Source organism: Panthera onca, chromosome B4, assembly GCF_046562875.1.
Source record: "Panthera onca isolate mPanOnc1 chromosome B4, mPanOnc1 haplotype 2, whole genome shotgun sequence".
NCBI lineage: Eukaryota > Metazoa > Chordata > Mammalia > Carnivora > Felidae > Panthera > Panthera onca.
In genome coordinates this window covers 37,280,471-37,296,271 of record NC_138345.1, presented here as the reverse complement: position 1 = coordinate 37,296,271, position 15,801 = coordinate 37,280,471, and the positions used below count along the sequence as shown (strand labels likewise).

Below are 15,801 nucleotides of genomic sequence, written 5' to 3'. Positions count from 1 at the left end.
TCTACAGGGGGCTGTCTGGCTCCTCTTCACCTAACATGTAACCACCACCACCTCCCCACACTCCCAGTGAGGGAAGAATCTTGTCACACATTCTTAGTTAACAACTAATCAGGGGCGGGGATTAGGTGTGAGAGGGAGGAGATCCAAGAGAGAATAAGACAGAACATCAGCTCGGCACCTGGGTTGTTCTGTCAGTTAAGCATGCGACTCTTGGTTTTGGCTCAGGTCATGGTCTCATCGTTCATGAGTTCAAGCCCCATGTTGGGGTCTGCGCTGTCAGTGTAGAGCCTGCTTGAGATTCTCCCTTTCTCAAAATAGATTTTTTTTAAAAACTTTAAAAAAAAGACAATATCAGCCTTCAAGTTGTTCTCATGGGGGACAGGGAGTGGGGTGGGGGTAGACAAATACACAGAGCACAAGAAGAACTACAGAAGTGAGGCCCTGAGTGGGAACATGGAGGCTGTATTTGAGGATGAGGAAAGAGACCAGGGAGGTGAGAGTGGATGTTCTGGTTATGGAACAGCAGGAGATGAGACTGCAAAAGTGTGTTGGGACCATATTGTAGTAGTTCTGGTGCCTGGCTAAGGAGTCTGTCCTTAATTCAGTGGGGCTGGGAAGCCAGTCACTGAAGGTTTTGCAACAGTGGCAGGGCAAAATCAAGGCCACCCCTGCAGAACATCAGCCTGGTGGGGGCTTCCCCTCTCTGGCTGCAGGCCTCTGACACCTCCATCCTCTGCCTCCCTCGCCTCCCCTTCCCTTGCCATGTTGGTAGGTGTGGATGACGGTGCTGACATCCCCAGGGAGCTGGTGGTGGGCATCTATGAAAGGATACAGCAGAAGGAGCTCAAGTCCAATGAGGACCATGTCACGTATGTCACCAAGGTGGAGAAGTCCATTGTGGGTATGAAGACGGTAAGTGCCCACCACAGAACAGCACTCACCCCGTGGGAGCCACTTCCTCTCCCATGGCTGCCAGGCGCCCCCCCCCCCCCCCCCCCGCCATCTCGCACCTGCCTTTGTCTCAAGACCAGCTGACATCTCCCAATCTCCTCCTTCCCTTTCAGGAACACTTTTCCATTATTTGCTCACTTCATAGTAATTGAGTCCTTACTCTGTGCCATACACTGCACCCTCCGTTTTCCCTTACCTCACTTCCTCAGTGCTACCAGCTACGGCAGCAGAGAGGCTGAGGTGAGATGTTGGGAAAGGCTGCCCAGTGGTCTAGGGTTGAAGCATCTGGATGGCCAGATGGGGAGACTTAGGATGAGATGGATACTGGGCTTTCCTGGATGATCCTACTGAATAGAAGACAGGAAAGAGGCTGAAGTAGGCTCTAGACTGTGGTAAGCCACTGGTGTGCCCCTTAGTTGTGACCTGTGTCGCAGGCAATATGGTCCATGTTGGCAATGATTCTCTGTAGTTTACTATTCATATGTCAGCAGAGACTCTTCATGCCATAAACTGAAAGCATGCAGAGTGGGTTCTGGTATTTGTCTCCAGTTTCTCCTCCCTAAATTGCTGGCCTAAGAAGCAGTCTGAGGATGTCGTCTGAGCTCTACACTGAGCTCCTCTCTGCAGGGATGGCCCTTTTCTGCCCCGAGCCTTTCTTGCCGAGGTCTGCAGTAGATTGTTTTACACACAGCAGATCTGAGGTATCCCTGCAGTCCCCTCCCTCTTGCACACTTGCATTTGGGTGTGCGGTAGAGAAAGGGACAAAGGGGCCACTTTGCAGGCTGCAGCCTGGGTCATGGGGGTTGACAGCAACCAGATTTGACCAATCTGGAAGCTCTTTTCAATTTCCATTCCCCGTGCCTTCATCTCACTTACTCCAGTGTAATGAACGCTTCTCCCCAAGCCTTGCTCCCCAAGAAGCATGACGAGGGAAAGAGCCCCGGTGAGGAGAGAGGACGGTTAGGGTCAAGTTCAGGCCTTGCAGTAGAAACCTTGGCCTCCATCTGCTTTCCCAGAAAGTGGGTGCTATGGGGTGGGGAGGACTGTGAGCTCCAGGGCTCCTCCCCTAAGTTCCTGCCTCCACCGAAGGTGCTGTCGGTGCCCCACCGCCGCCTGGTCTGCTGCAGCCGGCTCTTTGAGGTGACAGATGTCAACAAGCTGCAGAAGCAGGCCGCACATCAGAGGGAGGTGTTCCTCTTCAACGACCTGCTGGTGGTGAGTACACGGGCCAGGCCGGGGCCACCTGCTGCCCAGCTCAGCCTTAGCCCTGACCCCAGAGAGGGGCGGGGAAGGCCTCAGAGACTTCACTCAGAATGCCACAGTCAGGGGCTGATTCCTCTTGCACGACACTGTCCCATCATGGGGGGTGAGGTTGCTTAGCCACATAGGGCTACTTTGTAAGTTATGAAGCTGAGGCTCAGAGAGGTCAAGTGATTTGTTTATGGTTCCACAGTCATGGTGGGAATGAACCAGATCACAGATCATGAGCCTCTCCCACAGTACAGGAAACCTGGGGCGGGACAGGACAGGGGTGTGCTTCTCGTCCCACAGCCAGTGGGGGATGGTGGGCCTGAGCGGGGCCTGTGCTGCCTGGGGCCCAGGGGATGCGTGCATGTGTGTGTGTGTGCACATGTGTGTGTGCATGTCTGTGGCGTACTCATTCTTTGTTCTTTGGAATAGGTATCCATTCCACAATATTTAATGAGGGTCAACTATGTACCGGGCATTTTTGTAAGTGCTGGGAAACAGCAGTGAACACCATCGGGTCTCTGTCTTTCCCTCGTCTCCCACATCCTCTCTATCCATGAGTCATGGTGGCACTATCTCTAAAATTATCCCACATCTAACCATCCACCCCTGAGCTCCACCTTGCACAGAGCAGCAGAGTGATCCTTCCAGAGTACAAATCGGGCCTCATATCTGCCATGTTTCCCATGCCAGGCAAAGGAAGCCCGCACCCCCCACTTGGAGGCCTCCTGGATCTCTGACCTCCCCTCCCCGCCCTCCACTCCACAGCTTGCCTGCGCTGGCACCTTGGTCTCCAGAGCTGAGTCCCAAGGGCCAGGCTCCTTCCATCTCAGACCTTTGTTCTTGCCACCACCCTGCCAGACTTTGCCCAGCCACCTCCCTGTCTTCATTCAGGTCTCAATTCAAACATCACCTCCTCCCAGAGGCCCTCCCTGTGCACCTCAAAAGGTAGCCTGCCCAGTTACCTTCTATTCCTTCCCTATTTCATTCTCTTTAACACTTGTCAGTTTCTGGAATTACCTTATTTATTCCTTCACTTTGGTTTTCTTCTGCTTATTATGCTTTATGGATCAATCCATTGGTTTACCCCCTGACCGGTCTTGCTCCGCAGCTCTGTTAGGCACTCTGGGGGCACAGCTCTCTCTGGCTTCTGTGCTCCTGTGCCTCCAGGGCCCAGCTGGGAGAAGGTGCTGAAGAAGTGTTTAAGTACTGAGCAACTGGCTAAGTTTCCATTTTAGTTGGGGAGGGAGATAGGAAATAATGAAGGAAACAAATAAACCAGATAGTATCAAATTGGGAAAAAGGTGGTGTGAAGACATGAAACCCAATGACGGGATAGGGAGGAAGGAGGGGCTGGGGTTAGGGCCAATGTGGTTTGGTTTGTTTTTGTTTGTTCCATGGGCTGCTCAAGGAGATCTCTAAGCAGGCGGCATCTGAGTTCAGATCTAAGTAATGAGAGCAATCCAGCCATGCAGAGAGCCGCAGGGAGAGGTGCGGAATGGGGATAGCATGTGCAAAGGGCCTGCAGCAGGACCAAGCTGGCCCTATTCAGGCCACGGAAAGGATGACAGCAGGGCTTGAGCATGAAGCCAGAGTGAGGCAGGGACCAGATGGGGAGAGGCGGGCAATGTGCACTTCTAAGTGCAGTGGGAACAGCCACTGAGGGCTTTTATGCAATACAAGAAACCCCATATTGTGATACGGTATGTGTATTTATATACCTGTTATATGTGTGTGTGTGTGTGTGTGTGTGTGTGTACGTATGCGTGGATGTCAACGTGTGAATGTACCCTAAGTATATAAGCGTGCACGTGTGTTCATGTTTCTTTTTGGGTGTGTGCTCACCTGTGTCCCTGTGTGCTCGTGGGCCTGAGTGTGCACACATGTGTGTACACACTCAGTGCATGTCTCTCTCCCTCTCTTGAACAGATTCTCAAACTTTGCCCGAAGAAGAAGAGCTCCTCCACATACACGTTCTGCAAGTCAGTGGGCCTGCTGGGCATGGGGTTCCACCTCTTTGAGAATGAATGTGAGTCTCCCTCGGCCCCGGAGATGTGGCCAAGGGTATTGGGGAGAAGTTGGAGGCTGCAGGGAGGGGGAAGGGGGTAAGCACCCCAAAAGCCCCGTCCAACTCTCCACACTGGGCCGGCTCCTGCCTCACTCACTGCTGCTCATGGCCGTGGGGGCCTGGGGTCTGCTTTCCAGATTACTCTCATGGCATCACCCTGGTGACCCCGCTTTCGGGCTCTGAGAAGAAGCAGGTGCTGCATTTCTGTGCCCTGGGCTCAGACGAGATGCAGAAGTTTGTGGAGGACCTGAAGGAATCCATCGCTGAGGTGACAGAGCTGGAGCAGATCCGGATAGAGTGTAAGGACGCGATGGCCGGGTGGGCGGGCGGGCTCAGGGTCAGCGGGGAACACAGGCTGCTTGCGGCACAAGTCTGACTCCTCGCCCCACTGTGGAGCGAGTGTGGGGTGAGCCGAGGACGCTCCTGCCATCCCGAGGCCACCCCGGCCCCACTGCACCATCACAGTTAAAGCGAGGTGCACATGCTCCGGTGGGGCTGTGGGGGTGCCCCTTGGAACAGGGGACTCTGTGGTGTTTGAGCAACACATCCAAGCCAGCCGACCAAGGCAAGGAGGCAAACCCAAAAGGCCTGGCGACCCAGGCGCTTCTCTTCCCACCGAACTGCCTTGTACAGCCCCTCCCCCTGGATCCAGTCACATTCACGCATTACATCTGGTTGTGTCATTTTCCTTAATCTCTTTTAATCTAGAATCATAGTCCCCCCGACTTTGTTTTTTCATGAGATGGTCTTTTTGAAGAGTCCAGCCTGGTTTTCTGACTATCCCTCACCTAGGAGTTGTCTTTTTTTCCCCCTAAGGAATGCCTTGATTCTTGATTGTTCCAATTCAGGCATTGTAGAAACTATGAGGGGTCTTTGTAGGTCCGGGTGGTTTGCCAGTTACTTTGTGGTTTAGGAAAAGAGTGGCAGTGGCCTGCAAGCTGTGCCCACTTGCAGGCTTTTGCTGCTTAAGCATAGATCGCCTTTATCGGGAAGTTTAGTAAGAATGGATTCAGAAACTAAACCAGAAAGTACAGACAGACTTCAGGTCTGCCTTATACGGTCACTCTGTTGGAAAGTGGTTCTAAATTAATATAAACGCATTAGGCAATAGGAAAGGCAGTGGGAGTTTTGGGAGCAGGGGACCAACATGACAGGGCAGTGCTTTTTAATCAGCGTTTTTGGAACACCTACTACGTGCCAGGCAGTTTGCCTACAGCATTCACAGTGAGGTCGCAAGGTAGGTGCTTGTCCGCAGTTCACAGACGAGACCCAGGGCCACTGAGGGATGTGCGTATTAGAAGGGCGTGCGTATTAGAAGTGGAGAAGGTGGCACTTGCGTTTGAGTCTGATTCTGAGGCTCATGTAGTTTCTCCTCTGAGAACGACAGAAGACGTGCCGTGTATAAGATCGTCAGGAAACCGCTAAATCCGGTTGAAACAAAAACCCACCAGACCAGACCGTACAACTCGGTAACTGCTTGGGTGGTAGGGGTGTACATTCCCTTGTCTGCGCTCTGGGGGCAACCGCGAGCTCAGCAGGATAACAGACAGACTCTTCAACGGCTGGACTGGATGCTCAGAGATGCCACCTTGGCTGTTGATCTTGAACATGCTCAAGGACACACCCTCAAATGTCACTGCTGTCACTGTCAAAATGTTACAGATGGCTCTGCACAGCCCTGGGGAGGCATAGCACACCAATGGGCCCCATGCTTGCTGGAAGAGATCCCTTTTCCCCCATCAACCCGGGAGCGGCATCCCTGTCCCTTCCAAAGTACAAAGGAGTAGACATTGCCAGAAGCAGTATATCAAGAGTGAATATCATCTCCTGCTGTCTAGAGGGCAGGGGAGCAGAGAGAGAGCCTCACGTCTGGCTGGAAGTAACAGCTGAGAAAAGATGAAGTACTGGTGAGGGAGGCAGGGAGGGAAGGAAGTAGAAAAGAAAATGAAAACAGTAATAGCTACCATGCGTTACATGCCCGGTACTGGGCTTAATGCCAGACCTATCATATTGTTTAATCCCTGCCACAATTTTCCGTGAGGCAGGTAGGATTGTCCTCATTTTACAAATAAGGAGAGTCTAACAGAGCTTAAGGAAGCTGTCCAAGTTCACACAGTCATGACAAAGCAAGATTCGCACCAAGGTCCTCAGACTCTGTGCTTATAATTACGATGCTAATTTCTCCAAAGCCAAGACAGCCCTTTTCCAGGGAGGGATGACCCCCCATTCAGGAGAAGTATCAAGTATTGACTGGTGGTGTACTTCAAGCAGTCAGGACAAACTGTTCTGGTTTGGAGTGTGCAGTCCAGTGTCCCTGGCTTCCTGACAACTAGAGAGACAGAAAATGGGACCCAGGAGAGCGGCCTTAATCAAAGGAACTTGAGTTATGTCTCCTGGAAAAGAGACACTGAAGGAGTGATTTAATAATCGTCAAACCTCTGAGGATGGTAACTGGCGCTTCTCTAACACCGCCGAGAGAACGAGAAGGAACAGGTTGACAGTCTAGGGAGAGGAGTCAAGGTTGTGGTCAAGACAGATGCCCTGGCCACACGGACTGCACCCCACCGATACCCTCGGTGGGGAATCTCCTCCCTGGGAGAGCTCTGGAAACCCTGAGGAAGGTCTGTCCTGCTGGGCACAAGGTGGGCAGGCTGGCTGTCACCAGCCATCACCGAGGTCCACTGGTCCAAGTAATTTGTTTCTGCTATAATAAAAGCTAATATTTATTGAGCACCTGCCTCCAGCCAGGCCTTGTTCTAAAGGGCTTTGATGTATTTCCTCACGTAATCCTCTTAACAGCACTTTGAAGTGGGCACCGCTGTCCCCTCCGGTAAGGCATGGAGAGGTTAAGTAAATTGTCCAAAGCCACACAGGTAGGAAGCCCCAGAACCAGGATTCAGACCCAAGCAGCCCACCGCCCTCTCTTTTGCCTCTGACATTCAAGCAGCTAATAGCTTCCCCCCACACAGAGATGGAGAAACCGAGGCTCTAGCTGTGAAGTGGGGTGCCAGACTCAGACCACACTTTGTAGCATGTCAGGGAGCCCCCCTCTTCTTGTTCTCTCCTCATTCCTCTTCCACCTCACTGTGCTTGAGGCTGGGTTCCTCTCTGTTCACGGGCCTCTCTGTCCTGCAGGGGAGCTGGAGAAGCAGCAGGGAGCAAAGACGCTGTCCTTCAAGTCCAGCGGGGCACAGGTGGACCCACAGTCCAAGCACGGATCGCCTACAGGTGAGCCCTGGTTCTGCTCCGTTGTCCCAGGCCCCAGGCCTACAATGGCCCTGGGCCTGCACGGGGGCCACCCTCTGCCCCCGGCCTGGGGTTCCTGGGGAATTGGGGTGAGGAAAGTACTTGTTCCCATGGCCATTTCTTTCTGCTAGGAGCTCCAGGCTTAATCTCATGGGCCTTAGTGGTGTGAGTGAGAAGGAAGGCGTGAGAGGAATGTGTCGATTTACATGCTGCCCTGAGGCCCTGGGTCCCTGTGAAAAACAACCATTCTTCCTGGAGGAGTCAGGCCAAGACAGCCCTAACCCCAGTCAGGGAGCCTCCTACCCACCCCCTCCCACCCACACCCAGGCTGTCTGGGGACTCCGGTTCACTGGAGGGGGTGACAGGTGTAGTAAAGAGAAGCAGCATGAGCCCGGTAAGGAGGGTGGCCAGGAGGGTCTGGAAATCTTGATCTGCCCGTCCAGTCCTTTCCCTAAGGAGCCACGAGTGCTTTCCTCTCCCAGGCCACAGTCAGCCTGCCCCCAAACCCAGATAAACCTCCAAACCTAACTTCCCAAATGGTTTCTTCAAATTGACTTATGCACTCCAGACACATCAAGCCAGCCTCAGATTTTTTTTTTTACCACCTTTGGCCACGTTTTCTAGACCTGCCTTATTTCTTCCATGGACATCTTCCTACTTTCTACCTCTTGCCCCTCACCTTTACCCCCACCCACAGGGGGCATGGGAAGAGTTACCTCCACCCCCACTCTGCAGTCCCAAATAAAAATTAGAGGGAGAGATGGTGTGAGAATTAACTCCCATCCCAACAAACCCCCAGCAAACCATCAGAACTGTTCACTAATTAATTAATTCAGCCATTTGTTCTTTCATTTAACCAACATTTATTGGGTGCCTGCTGTGTGTCCCCTGCTAAGCACTTGAAGACCAGGGTTCCAGCAAGACATTAGCTTGAGCTGAGACACTCCGGTGGGTTTCAGGCTGGTCCCCAACCCTCAATTACAGCCATGACACCGTGATGCCAGGACAGACAGCATCACAGCACTGGTCACTCAGCTAGGAGATGAGATTCATTTTCCAGACAAGACCTGGGGCTGTTTTAGCTGCATGGAGATTCTCACTCTGATATCATCTTCTGTGTATGGGTTTGACCTGCCATCATGCAGTCATAATTCTCCACCCTGCCTGATTTTTCAGCCGGCCCCTTCATGTCTGTAAGGTCACAGTATACGAGTCGCTGCTTGTTTGCACAGCTGTTGAAACTCCAGAGCCAAACTTCAGTTGTGATTAAGCACTTGACACCCCACCCCACTCTGCATCCCAGCATGCCTCTTCTGGAAGCTGCACCCCCCCAATCAGACCAGGATGCATGTCTCCATGGCCTGGTCCATCAGTCACCTCCCCAGTGGGGTTCTCCTAGGTTCCAAATAACGGCAGAGCTCCCTCTGTGCTACAGAAAGCAGGGCGATGAGCACAGCAAGGGAACTTGCTCATGCGTGAGCGCACACACACACACACACACACACACATGCACACTGTGTTGAGAAGTCACAGGGGCTCCAACAGAGGGGCTCTAGGTGGCCTGCTGGGGGCAGGGGTGGGATCCAGGAGCTACTGAGCCAAAAAAAGCTACCACGATGTCCCTAGAGATCTGCAGGGTCCCCGGTGCTGTGCTGGCCCAGTCAGAATGCCCCAGCAGCAGTTACACAGCCATCATCAGCTAAGCTTAAGCTAAGCATGCCAGGCCCTGTGGTGAGTGTTCTACAGGTCCCCGCTCATTGAATCCCCACCACTCAGCCAAGTAGCAGGGGTAGAAACACAAAAGGAACACGGCCCCTCCCTCAAGGTGCCTGTGGCTGAAAGAGGCAGATTAGTGCAGTGCCCACAAACACACAGCAGAGCCTCCTGGTGTCTCTGAGAGCCAAGAACCAATGCCACCGCAAAACCAACTTCCACAGTCCATACCGGGGAACCTTTGACAGTGGCTCAGGCTGTCAAGACTGAGCAATGCTTGCTGAGACTCAGTAATGCTTGCTTAAAAAACCTCAGAGATCTTCTAGGCTGGACTCCCAAGGTCGCACAGCTAAGTGGCAGAACCGGGCTCCGACTTCTAGCCCCCGCCCTGGGGCTGCACCTCCGTCAGGAGTGGCATGGTACCCAGAGTCTTCTGGCCACAACGTGTAACTGCAAGGATGCTTGGTATTGGGGGTGGAGGGGTGGGGTGGGGGCTGGGAGGGAGAGGCAGGGATTTGTGTCAGGCTGGTTGGAGAGTGAGCCCTGTGCTCTTTGCATTCAAAGCCAAAAGGGAAGCTGCCCTGGGGGAGAAGCCGGTGGAGAGCACGGTGGAGGTAAGTGGAGGCCTGGTTGCCCAGGTGAGTGGTTCCGTGCACCCCCGCTTGTCCTTCTTCTCACTGTCTCTGTTGTTTCTCTTCTCAGGTATTAATCAATGCCTCCCCAGCCCGACTCACCATTTTACCAATTTCAAGAGATACAATTAAAAGTTACTGCTAGCATGGGTAATGCCACTGTTCCAGCACCTAATAATGCCACAGCACTTTCTGCCCATTCCCCAGCTGAGTGCCTTCTGAGGCCGAGCTCCCAGACCAACACCTGCAGAGATGCCCATGCCACCTCCATAGCGACCCCACCCATCCCCCAACCCACTCCCCCAGCAGATCGCTCACTGATCCCCCTAGTACCCGCTCTATCAGGGAAGCCACTGTTCCCTTTTCCTCAGTTGCCCTATCCTCCATAGGAGGGAGCCTGGGCCCCTCCAGAGACTCACCCCTCAAGTCCAGCCCCAGTGACCACTTCCACCCCGGATCCTGCCCTCAGCCGCCTCTTGGGGCAGGTGGAGAACTGGAGGGGGCAGCTGAGAGGGTGGAGCTCCTCCCTGGACCGGCTGGTCCATTCGGAAAGCTGGCCATGGCGTAGGGGTGTGTGCAGGAGCTGATGAGGCAGAACAGGGTTGAGTCATCCTAGGGATTTCACTGGGGGTGGGGAGCAGGTAAATTTGAAGACTGTCCGTGTGGGGGGGGGGGGGGGTGCCCATCCCCAAGCCACATAGCCACAGAAGCTGGTCCTTGCCAGGCCCCCAAGTGTCACCTGGGGGGCATTCAGTGGCCCCTACAAGCTTTGCGGGGGCCCAGTCCTCCCCCACTGCTCCCCAGTGAGCCTTCCCCTCCCACGCCTCTGCCAGGCTTCCAGGGACTACTAGCTTCTCACACAGACACCTCCTTTCCCAGCCCCACCCCAAGCTGGAGGAGCCCCCACTTAGAGGTCTGAGGGAGGAGCCTGCCCACCCCAGGGGTAGCCCCTGTTTTCCCTCTTTCCCCATGGCCCCCACCCCCCACACACCTGTGTCTGGAGGAGGCACCTTTACACGGAGGAGCTTCCTGCCCCGGCAGCTGACAAGCCCCCAGGGTGGGTATTCCATCCCCTGCCCCCTCTTCTCCCCATCTTCCTGCAGCTGCCCATTCTCTAGCCTTGCAGATAAACACACAAAGTTACCAGCCTTCCGGTTTGTTCTACCAGCCGTGCCCGTGCCTTAGCCTGACCTGCCCAGGGAGGACAAGTGACCTGATGGCCCGTTCTCCCCTCCCACCCTGCCAGAGGGCCATGTGGCTATCTGCAAGGCTGCCACCCCCAGCCAGCCCCAGGGCCCTGCCAGCCTCTGCTCCCCTGCACGGAGGGCAGCCTCGCTGCTCCCGGCCTCTCAGCTGGACCCCAAGCTCTCTTGTCCTCTGCCCTCTCTCGTCATTGCCTGGCCGAGCCCCTCTGGCAGGCGCTTCTCCATCTTCTCTGAGCTGTTCTGACCTGCTACTCATGTTCCATCTCCTCTCTTTCTTTCTCTCTCTTTCTCTCTCTTTTCTCTCCCCTTCATCAGCAGGAAGGTGAGAAGGGGGTCAAAATGAATGTTTTGCTGTCACTTCCTGCTGCTCACTTACCATTAGAGATACGGGATCCAGGCTGGGGTGGAGATGAGGGAGATGCAGACAGTGGAGGGGATCAGGAAGCGAGAAGTGAAGAAGAGGAGGAGCCAAAAGCTGCGGGGCTGTGTGGGCGGGAGGGTCACGGCAGCTGGGAAGAGAAGGCAGGCTCAGGGGATCTGGATTAGGGTGGTCAGACTTCTGCTGTACAGTCTGGGGGAGCAGGAGGGCAGAAAGCCTGCGCCCACCATTCAGGCCACTTTTCTCGTGGGGAATAACTCAGAATCCATGCAGGTGGGGCAAGGAGCCAGTGCCCTCTGGCAGCAGGGGGCAGAGGCCTTCTGTCAGAATGAGGTCCACAGAGGGCTCCCCAGGAGGAAGGTGGGCCCCAGCAATGCCCTGTGCCTGCCCTGTGTCCTGGCAGGGCACTGAGGGACTCGGGGGCTCCTTCGTTTCATTGGGGGGAATCTCAGGCCTAGAAAATGCTGCCAAGGTTGGAGGTTGAGAGGGAAGAGCAAAGCCTGCAATGTGGATATTGAAGGGGCGGACGGAGCCGGCGCTTGGGGAACTGTGGAGCAGCCCAAGGGGAGGGCACAGGCCCAGAGACTGCACCTTCTGCCGACAATAGGATCTGCTGGTTTAGGTCTCTGAGATAGTTTTGAGCTGAGCCATCTTGGTCTAGGCCTGGCGATCAAGGCCCCTCCCCTACAGCATCGATTTCCCCCTCTGTGCTCTTCTGGGCAGCCCATCCTGGGTGACGGTGCCCAAGGGCAGTAGGATGGGTCCTCAGGGTGAAGATCTCAGCCACTCCAGAAGGCCAGGTGTTAGAAGGGGACTGAGGCATGTCGCACCTACAGGCTGGGGAGCTGGAGGGTGAGGAATTAACCCCTCCCCTCCCAGAAGGTGCTAGCTCCCTTCCTCCCATTTCCTCAACCTCCCCCTGCCAGCAAGAGGAGGCCAGGCTGGTTCACAGTGACTTCCAGGGGCTGAGAGAGGGGGTGAAGATTAGAGTCCTTTCTGGGTACCCTCTCCTGCAGCGGGACACGTTTAACCGGGACGCAGGCTGGCCCAGAAAGGCAGCTAGGGACCACACTCTGGCCTTGGCTGTCTGGGCTGCTTTCACATGCATGGTTTTGGCCTTGGGGATCCAGGAGGATCCGGTAGGTCCAGATCACGTATTCAGGGGGCCCTGGCATTTTGGGTTTGGGCACCTTTGTAATTCGACAGAACAGTGAAGCTTCTCCTTTAACAAAGCGGGCGGAGGAGGGGGCTTGAAAGGCTCAAAGATGACTGACTGTCCTTCAACACAGCTCTGAGAGGCAAGGAGGGGGCAAAGACCATTTCCCCTGTTTTCCAAGCTCAGAGGTGGTAGAGAGGGAGGCAGAGAGAGGTTTGCCTGTGAAATGTGATCGCAGAGCACTGCAGAACCCTAGGGGCAGCTGGCCCAGGTGCCCATCTCACAGGTGAGGAGACGGGCTCTCCCTTCCCCACCCAGGGTCGGCACTTGGGTTCAGCAGTCAGGTTTGCTCCAGGTGGGTGGAGAGATGGTGGGTCCAGGTGAGGGCTGGGAGCCTCCAAGGGGCATAGGAGACAGGAATGGTGGGGAGGGAGGCTCAGGGTAGCCAGTCCTAGCAGCTGGGAATTAGTCTTGTAACATTTCATGCTTCTCTGGCTGTTTCTAAACTAGGTGTCAATTCACAACAGGCTTCAAACGTCTCAGCACAACCCCGGGCTGGGGGCCGAGAGGGGAGCGCCGGTGCCACTGCCAGACCCGCAGCCTAGCCCCTTGAGGGAGCAGCCCCCGCCGCTGCCACCGCTGCCACCCACACCCCCTGGGACCCTGGTGCAATGCCAGCAAATTGTCAAGGTCATTGTCCTGGACAAGCCCTGCTTGGCCCGCATGGAGCCCCTGCTGAGCCAGGCTCTCTCCTGCTACACCTCGTCCTCCTCCGACTCCTGTGGCTCCACACCCCTGGGTGGCCCAGGCTCCCCAGTCAAGGTCATCCACCAGCCTCCGCTGCCCCCGCCCCCACCCCCCTACAACCACCCCCACCAGTACTGCCCGCCCGGCTCTCTGCTGCACCGGCGCCGCTACTCCAGCGGCTCCAGGAGCCTGGTGTAGACTCTGCCCCCCCCCAACCCTGCTGCTGTCCCAGGAGGGCTGGCCGCTGGGGGGCCCTCAGCTGCACCCAGCAGCCCCCACCGCCCCTTTGCTCGCTGCTCCCCAAGCCCTGGCACGATGCACTACTGGTCACTGATCACCATCATTTTGGAAAGAGAATCCCAATCCTTGGCACCTGGGTTTGCCTCGCCCAACCCTGCTCTCCTCACTCCATTGAGCACCCCTTCCCCCCAATCTGGAGACACCACCTCACTCTCCTGGGGCCCCACACAGCCAGGCACGTCCAGGCCTCCTCTTCCTCCTGCCACCACTCTGGCCACTTGGGCCATGGACTGAAGAAAGCGAGAGCTGAGGGCCTAACCGGCTTCTGAGTCTTGAGTGTGTTAGGCCCCAGGCCTCAGGCCAGGTAAGGAGGCTTCCTCTGCTGCACCCCAAAGCCCAGCAGTCTCAGGAGTTTGGTCACACCCTCTGCCTCCTCCCGGGGCCTTTTCCTGCTTTCTCAGGAGCTGGGCCCTGCCTGCCCAGGGCTGCTCAGACTTCAGGAAAGTTTTGAGAAAGGTTAAGAGGGAAAGATCAAGTCGGCAGAGCCATGGAATCGTGAGGTCCTACATCCATAAAATCCAACTTTTAAAAGGGTTTCTTCGTTTTCTAGCCCCAGATATGACCTGGCCAATGCAAAGTGCCCAGGGCGTGGACTTAAACACACACAGGTTCTTCCAATGTGGAAGTACAAACAGGGAGAAGGAGCAGTGATTTGCCCAGGGACAAATGCAGCCAGCAGAGGTAGAATTTGGACCCATGTCCAGACTCCCTCTTGAATGATTTCTGTGGCCTCCAGGAGAGGTTTGCACACATCCACGGGTGAGAGGAGCAGGTGGTCCAGAGGTGCTTGCACGCCCCCTGCTGCCATCCCAAACCAGCCCTTCAGCCTTTAAATCCCTGACCCCCCTCCCCCACCCCAGAAGGTGCCAGACCTGCCTCCAGTAGGAGTGGCTAAAAGACCCCTTCACCTTCACAATTGCAAAGGAGAGCCAAGCTGGGCTGGCTGACCTCCCAGGTCAGCTTTTATGAGACCCCACGGAACCCAGGCAGCCCAGCCCCAAAGACCTGGGGCAGCAGCATAGCCTGCCCCAATTCCAGGCCTTTCAAGGAAGTTCTGTCCCAAACCAGGCTGGACTCTCCAGTCCTGTGCCAAGAGCTCGTTGCTGTCCTTCATTAAGATCCTGTCCCACTTGGAGCCCATTATCAAAGCATGCCAAGAGATGGCAGTGAATATCGGGCAGGTCTAAAGTGAATCTGCTTCTTCCTGATGCCTACCCTGTGCCCTAAAGGGAGTGCCCTGAGCCAGCTAGGAGGCACAGAGTCCTCCCCCACTCTAGGAGGTTCCAGATGACCTAGTTTCGTGTGCGTGTGTGTGTGTGTGTGTGTGGTCACCCAGACGTCAGTATGATGTCACCCAGTGAGTTTATTTCTGGCTGTGTCTTTGTCAGCCTGGTTTCCATAACTTGTGACCAATTTGCTGCCTCCTCCCTCAGTGGCTGCCCAGCTAATGTCCCCCGTCCTTGTTGCCCTGGCCCCTGTCCTGGGTCTTCTCTATAACAGGTGGCTCCAGTCCACAGCCTTTTGGAACAGACTGGCTGACAGACGGGGCACAAGGATTCAGTCCCCTCTGGTGCCCTTGGCCAAGGCAAGGATCACCCTTAAAAAGTGCAGGCCTAGGCCGCAGGAGTCGGGGACTCAGGAGGGAGTGGATGAAGCTCAAATGAGAAGCCGTGCTGGAAGGGAGTGTAGGCAGCAGGGAGGAAGAGGGGCTGTGAGGCGGCTAAGTGTGCTCATAGGGTGGGGACCATGAGTGCCAGAGCTGCTGAGAAGGGACACAGTCTCAGCCATCGGATCCCCTTGTCACCTACTCACATAGTGCTTCTCGCTGACAGCGCCCACCTCCCTGTTGATGGGCGTGCCAACACTGGCCCCTCCCCCCACCTCTGCCACAGCCCTAACCTTCCAGGTCAGGACCAGCCTCAGGGCTGGCATGTGCCTGGAGCCTCTCTCTGAGGACCCAGATGCTCAGGCATCTCAGGGCCCCTTTCCCAGGTGGGGGCTTCCCCCCCGTCACTGCAGTGGCAGCACTGGGAGGCCTGGCCTAGGAGGCAGACCAGCCTGGGGTCAGCAGCACGTGGCACCAAGCCCAAGCTATGAGGACCTTTTAATTCCTGATGGCCTGAAGCGGGGTGCAATGGGGCCCCCTCACTGTTGGG

At 55.5% G+C, this 15,801-nt stretch overlaps 1 protein-coding gene across 7 annotated transcripts in view; it reads left to right on the top strand.

Annotated features, from left to right (window-relative positions):
* The window catches only part of IQSEC3 (IQ motif and Sec7 domain ArfGEF 3), a 104,493-nt gene extending 89,998 nt beyond the window's left edge, over positions 1-14,495 (top strand). For 2 of the 7 annotated variants that reach the window (XM_078450185.2, XM_078450183.2), the window contains 7 exons: positions 773-912; positions 2,041-2,166; positions 4,129-4,228; positions 4,405-4,566; positions 7,403-7,495; positions 9,791-9,840; positions 13,109-14,495. In XM_078450185.2, coding sequence (XP_078306311.1) covers positions 773-912; positions 2,041-2,166; positions 4,129-4,228; positions 4,405-4,566; positions 7,403-7,495; positions 9,791-9,840; positions 13,109-13,543 — 1,106 coding nt within the window. In that variant the 3' untranslated portion in view covers positions 13,544-14,495. Of the gene's footprint in view, positions 1-772; positions 913-2,040; positions 2,167-4,128; positions 4,229-4,404; positions 4,567-7,402; positions 7,496-9,790; positions 9,841-9,928; positions 10,284-13,108 lie in introns of those variants that run through there. The other 5 variants (XM_078450188.2, XM_078450186.2, XM_078450190.2 and 2 more) reach the window with 5 other exon arrangements.
* The last annotated feature ends 1,306 nt before the right edge of the window (positions 14,496-15,801 follow it).